The 4,201-nt window shown below is 36.3% G+C and overlaps 1 protein-coding gene across 1 annotated transcript; it reads left to right on the forward strand.

Moving 5' to 3' along the window:
* Positions 1-495: 495 nt before the first annotated feature.
* LOC104229208 (protein OPI10 homolog) lies at positions 496-3,764 on the forward strand. The gene is made up of 3 exons (XM_009781792.2): positions 496-885; positions 2,856-2,989; positions 3,066-3,764. The coding sequence occupies exons 2-3, from the start codon at positions 2,887-2,889 to the stop codon at positions 3,524-3,526; spliced, it is 564 nt and encodes a 187-aa protein (XP_009780094.1). The 5' UTR covers positions 496-885; positions 2,856-2,886; the 3' UTR covers positions 3,527-3,764.
* The last annotated feature ends 437 nt before the right edge of the window (positions 3,765-4,201 follow it).

Here is a 4,201-nt window from a genome sequence, read left to right on the forward strand (position 1 = left end):
AAAAACTATTCTGCGTATATAGAAATTTATATTGTGTATATAGGTCAAACATATTTTATATATATATATATTAAATTTTGAACATCCTTCGCGAAGTTTCTGGTTTCGCTATTGTTTATGACAAAGCCCTCACTATAGTGGAAGAACTTGGTTGGGCCTTGCTCGCATTCACACTCAAGATCTCGCATTTGCGAGAGTCAACTAAGTTGACTATCCCTTGCTATCGCGACCTGTCCTTCGCCATCACGATGGCCAACCCGTAACCAACCAAAGGCGCAATCGCGACGTAGTACCATTAAGCACATTTTCACCAACTATTTTCAAATGAAATATTTACATCATATTATAAATTTATTTACTCATACTAGACATGTTATCACTTTCAAATTTTAAATTTAAACTTGACCGAGAACGCGTTTAAACTTTATAGGTCTCAACCTAAATCATACCGGTAAGTCATAAATTATAATTCCAACCTATAGGAATAAAAATTTCACAAAACAAGAGGTTTTAGTTTAGGGTTTTAGGCCAGGAAGATGCTTAAGCTTGGAATTTAAAAGTAGTTTTTAGTTTCTAAAAAGGCTTTCTAATGCATTTTTCTTTTCTATACTTGCATCTCTTTTTTGGTAAGTACTTAATAGTCGACTGCAAATGAAGGGGAAAAAAAACTTAGTCGATTGCAAATGTTCTAGATCTTTCTGGATTTTTATGCCTTCATCTTCCCGTCATTTCTACATAACATCTTCAATCTGTTGTTCCTCCATCTTCGTCCCTTATCTTCCGTCTGCATAAACCCACCAAAAACCCTATCATATATGTTAAAATCGAAAGGTACCCATTAATTTTCTCCGTCGCTGTATAGCTGGGACAAATTCACAACTTCAGGTACAGAATCAACTCAATTTTTAGTACCCTCTACATTCTCTTTTTATTATTAACTGTCATTTTTTTCCTTTTTTTGGTGTTGTATGCAAGTGTCAGAATTAGTCCGTAAATGGGCAAAAGAATCATTTTTTAAAGTTTGGGAGTAATTATGACCCCGAATAGAATGATTTGGATACAGATAATTCATATGGTGGGTTCTAACTAATTTGGAATTGAGACTTAGTTGATTGATTTACTTTTATGGTGATTCCAGGGGAAATTTTGTGGGTTTTGGCTGATTAAGCTTTGTCTTTAGCTGATGGCTTTCCCATAAAACCTCCTCATAGAGCTATGGTAGTATCTAGTATGGCATAACTATTGTGAGTTTGTGCTAGAGCTAGGTTTAAAATCTGGATTCTGTAAAAGCCAAAACGGGATGTGATAAGTTCACTACCCTGTTTTGGTTGCCTTCCAGGGTCTATCTTGCTAAAGAAATTTTCCTTCCTAGGCAGATCACAGATGAGTTTTCATGGGTTTTTTTTCCAGTGTCCTGTAAACTAGTTTAACACAGCATTTTCTATCGAATCAGCATTCCCTTTTTAATGTCTTTGGTGTTTATTTGCATCTTTTAGTCGGTTCGACTTTCACGTTTACACTTCTATGTCCTAGTTCCACATGCTTTGATGTTTTCAGAGTTGAAAAGTGAACAAGGATTAATATTATTAGTTTATGACGTATGACTGTAAATCAAACTGGTTGTCCAATCTAATTTTGTATTATAGAAAGAAAAAAAAAGGTAGTTTTTTCACCCTTTTATATAATCTAATAGAGTTGGTGTAAAAGGATGACTCCCAAATGTTGTCCCGGGAATATGTAAATATAATTTTGTACTTTAGAAAAAAGAAGAAGAGGTAGTTTGTCCACTATTTAGTTAATCTAATAGAGTTGGTGCAAGAGGATTGCTCCCAAGTGTTCTCCTAGGTATATTTACACGCACCTGTTTATGCCAAACTAAACAATTTAACTTTTGGAGTCAAATATTAAATTGAGAATATATATCACTTAATCATGGCGTAGTAATCAGTGTTGTCAAAGGCTCATTTAAGGCGCGCATAAGCCCTGAAGCTTAGAAAAGCTAAAGGAGGGCGTTTCGCCTCGCTTAAGCTGGGCTTCGGTATAAGGCAAGGCACTAAGACATGCGCCTCGTTGCCCATGAGTTTTATCGGGAATCAAGTGGCAGTAAACAACAAATTTAATCAGAAAATAAATGTTTAGCTGTAAAGAAAAACATTATAAATGAATTTGTTACTTTGTTCTTGAATTACATATATATTTTATTTTCTCCCGTAGTTGCGCTTTTTTCCCCACATGTGGGATTTCACAGAGTTTTTTTTGTTGTTGTTGTTGTAGTTGCGCCTTTTTTTTTTTTTACTAAATCCACACTTTGCGGTTTAAAACCCTAATAGACCTATAATGCTTTTTAGAGCTTTTTGCCTTTGATAACACTGGTAGTAATAAAAGCTTATATGCAAGACACATGTTGCATCAATTAGTTTGGTGTAAACATCGTGTGTGGTTAAGTTTTCTTTCTGTGTTTTCCAGTTATGTTCTTTTATATGCTTTCTGATATTGCTTACTGTGATTGATCTTAGATTGCTCTCTAATTTCCTTTCTTGCAGTCTTTGACTTATGTTCTTAAAGTAAGATTAGGCCGTGAAGCAGTATCAGATGCTTCTTCTAGGGCTGGTTTTAAGAATATATGAGCTTTTCTCTTTTCAATCTCAAAGGTTGTGAGCAAGTATGACTTAATTTTATTCAGCGTTCGCAAAGTAGCAACTTTGAATTAGTTTATGATCTTTACCTAAAACTAAAGTCTAGACAATTCTCTGGCAAGTTCAAACTTCTTATGGCTGTTTGAGTTTGAACCAATTCGAAACGTCTGCTTTTGGTTGGTCTATGTTCTAAGCGAGTTCTTTTCTTCTTCTCCTTAGGAAAGAGGCGCAAGAGATAAAGTAACTAACAATGTTTGGAGTAGTGTTCCCAAACCGAAGCTTCCCTATGGATATCTCCACCTTTGCTCAAATTGACACCACCCATTGGGTTCTGGACATGAACACCTTTGTTGGTAAGTTCCAACACACTCAATCAAAGACAGTTTATGCTTTTTCACCAGCCTGACAGTTCTAACGTGACGCGTGCAGGGGAAGCATACGATTCAATTCGTGAAGTCTGCATATTCCTCATCAACAACTTCACACTGCCACCAGACAAGGCCCTCGCTGTGTATATCCAATCCCCTGGCTCACCTTTCCTCTTTTGTGGTGCAGTCACGTTGACGCGACCCTCTGCCGTGCTGTCACTCCCTTGGCCAGAGCCCGGTGGCCAACTGCAGCTCACTGCCGATGCAACTCCAGTCTCTGCCAAGATAGGTGTCTCAGTTGAGGACCTTGCAACACTTCCCTCCCTTGATGTCACCGCAGAGAAGAAAATCGAGAGGTTGGCACTGAAAGTTGGTGAAAACTTGTTCAATTTTATGCAGTCGTTTTGTGGGGTGGATGGCAGTAAGCTGGTGGTGCCTATGGATATATTGGATCGTTGGTTCAAGAAATTCCAGGAACGAGCAAAGCGAGATCCAGAATATTTGAAGGGCTTCGCGTTGTAGTTCGGCTCAGAAGTATATTTCATGTTTGAAGGTTCCACATGAGAATTTACTGAGTTGATTGTTGTAGGATTGTGATATGTTATTTTCAGTATTTGGTTAACTTTGGGCGGCAACCACTGTCTAATGTTGGTTCTTGGAAAAGTGAGTCAATCTTTTAGCATTTGAGTTACATTTGAAGGGTGTAATGCAGTTTCTTCTCTTTGTTGTACTGATTATGTTCAGAAAGTTTTCCCGTAAATTGAGTTCCAAAGGGAAGAGAAAGAAAAAGAGCAGCAAGGAGGTGGAACGTCGGAAATTTGGGAAAATCCTTTTTTCTAATGAAGTGTACTCACTCTGTTCCATTTTATGTTGCACTAGGAGCAGGGATATTATCTTCTTTATTATCTGTTCCAAAACAAATAATACATTATGATATTTGAAAATAACTTAATTCTATATATCTCATTTTATCTTTAATGATATGCTTTTATAACCACAAAAAACTCATGACTAAGATTATAAATTTACCAACAAAAACAAAAACAAAAAAAAAAATCTTCGTTGGCCTATTCACACCACTAAATTTTCTCTTGCAACTTTATGACAATACTAATTTTGGGATAAAATTTGAGATTGTAATTGATAAAATTTGAGATTGTAATTTATTCTATGTTGGGTCTGAGTATTAACTAATAA

This window comes from Nicotiana sylvestris, chromosome 5 (assembly GCF_000393655.2).
Source record: "Nicotiana sylvestris chromosome 5, ASM39365v2, whole genome shotgun sequence".
NCBI lineage: Eukaryota > Viridiplantae > Streptophyta > Magnoliopsida > Solanales > Solanaceae > Nicotiana > Nicotiana sylvestris.